Consider the following 1,230-nt stretch of genomic DNA (forward strand, 5'->3'; position numbering starts at 1 on the left):
GAAGAAAGAACAAATGTGACATGTTTGGCAAGTTATGGCACTAAGCGGATGCGTCCTCCTCCCCATCTCTTTTCTCAGCCTTTGCTTCCTGCTCTGCAAAAAGGGGTACAGTCTCTCCTCCAGGGGGGTCAAAACTTGGGGGGGCGCGGAGGGAGTGTGATGGCCCATAGGAGCAACCATAGCTGCCTTTTAACATCCTTTCCCTACCCGCCGCGTTCGCGCCTCTGGTGACGGTCTCCTCGGATGCAGAAGCAGGGAGCCGGCCCCACAGATCCAGGGGGGCTGACAGTCCCTCTTCTCTCTCCACAGCAAGAGCGAGTCCCCACAAAGCGCCGGCTTAGATCGCATGGAAGCTCCACTAGCAGAGGTATCCCGCAGGCCAGGCCCCCACACATCACCTCTGGGCGGCAGCCCTGCTCCACCCTCAGCCCCCGAGGCCCTCCTGCTGGACGTCCACCTAGGATGGGGCTGGGTGCTGCAGGGAAGAAGGGCCACAGCCTCAGCCTTGGACACCGAGGACGTCGAAGAAGGGGACACGATGGGAACGCAGAGGCGGAAGAGACTGTCCATTCATCATTCATTCAGCAAGCTTTCCCAGGCCCCCTCTGGGCCAGCCCCTATTGGGGACCGAAGCCTCAGGGATGGCTCAGACAAGGCCCTGTCCCCAAAGCGTGCATTTCAGAACCAGTGTGGTCAGGGGTGATGGGAGCGCTGGATCCCACACTGAGGCCTGGGGTCCAGGGAAGGTGCTGGATCCAAAGAGATCAGCTCCTTCCTTCCTTCTCCGTACTCATCAAAGGAGCACCCGTGCTAGAGTCAGGGAGACCTGGATTCTAATCCCAAGCCCTCCACTAACTGGAGAAGTGGCTTCCGACAAGTCACTCATCCTCCATGAGCCTCGGTCTCTTCACCTGTGAAACGGGACACCCAAGTGTGTAAGCATTTTAGTAGTGGATGCACCTTCCTTCGCTTTACTCCTTACTCAGCTCTTCTCCCCAGGCCCTGTTTGACTTCACTGGCAACAGCAAACTGGAGCTGAATTTCAAAGCCGGAGATGTGATCTTCCTTCTCAGTCGAATCAACAAAGACTGGCTGGAGGTGAGGTTGACTGCGAAATCGAAATCGCAGATGAAGCCATCGGAGAAGGAGGAGGCGGCAGGGAGGGCCTCAGGGAGGAGGTGCCGTCTGAGGATAGTTCTGGAGATCTGGGCAGGTGGTGGGGGGGGGGGG

The 1,230-nt window shown here is 58.1% G+C and overlaps 1 protein-coding gene across 1 annotated transcript in view; it reads left to right on the forward strand.

Annotated features, from left to right (window-relative positions):
- Window positions 1-1,230, forward strand: part of NCF4 (neutrophil cytosolic factor 4) — an 18,453-nt gene that overhangs the window by 12,689 nt on the left and 4,534 nt on the right. The window contains exons 7-8 of the mRNA XM_011354437.2: window positions 310-367; window positions 1,000-1,178. Of these exons, the coding sequence (XP_011352739.1) occupies window positions 310-367; window positions 1,000-1,178 (237 nt within the window). The remainder of the gene's footprint in view (window positions 1-309; window positions 368-999; window positions 1,179-1,230) is intronic.

This window comes from Pteropus vampyrus, unplaced genomic scaffold, assembly GCF_000151845.1.
Source record: "Pteropus vampyrus isolate Shadow unplaced genomic scaffold, Pvam_2.0 Scaffold16, whole genome shotgun sequence".
Taxonomy (NCBI): domain Eukaryota; kingdom Metazoa; phylum Chordata; class Mammalia; order Chiroptera; family Pteropodidae; genus Pteropus; species Pteropus vampyrus.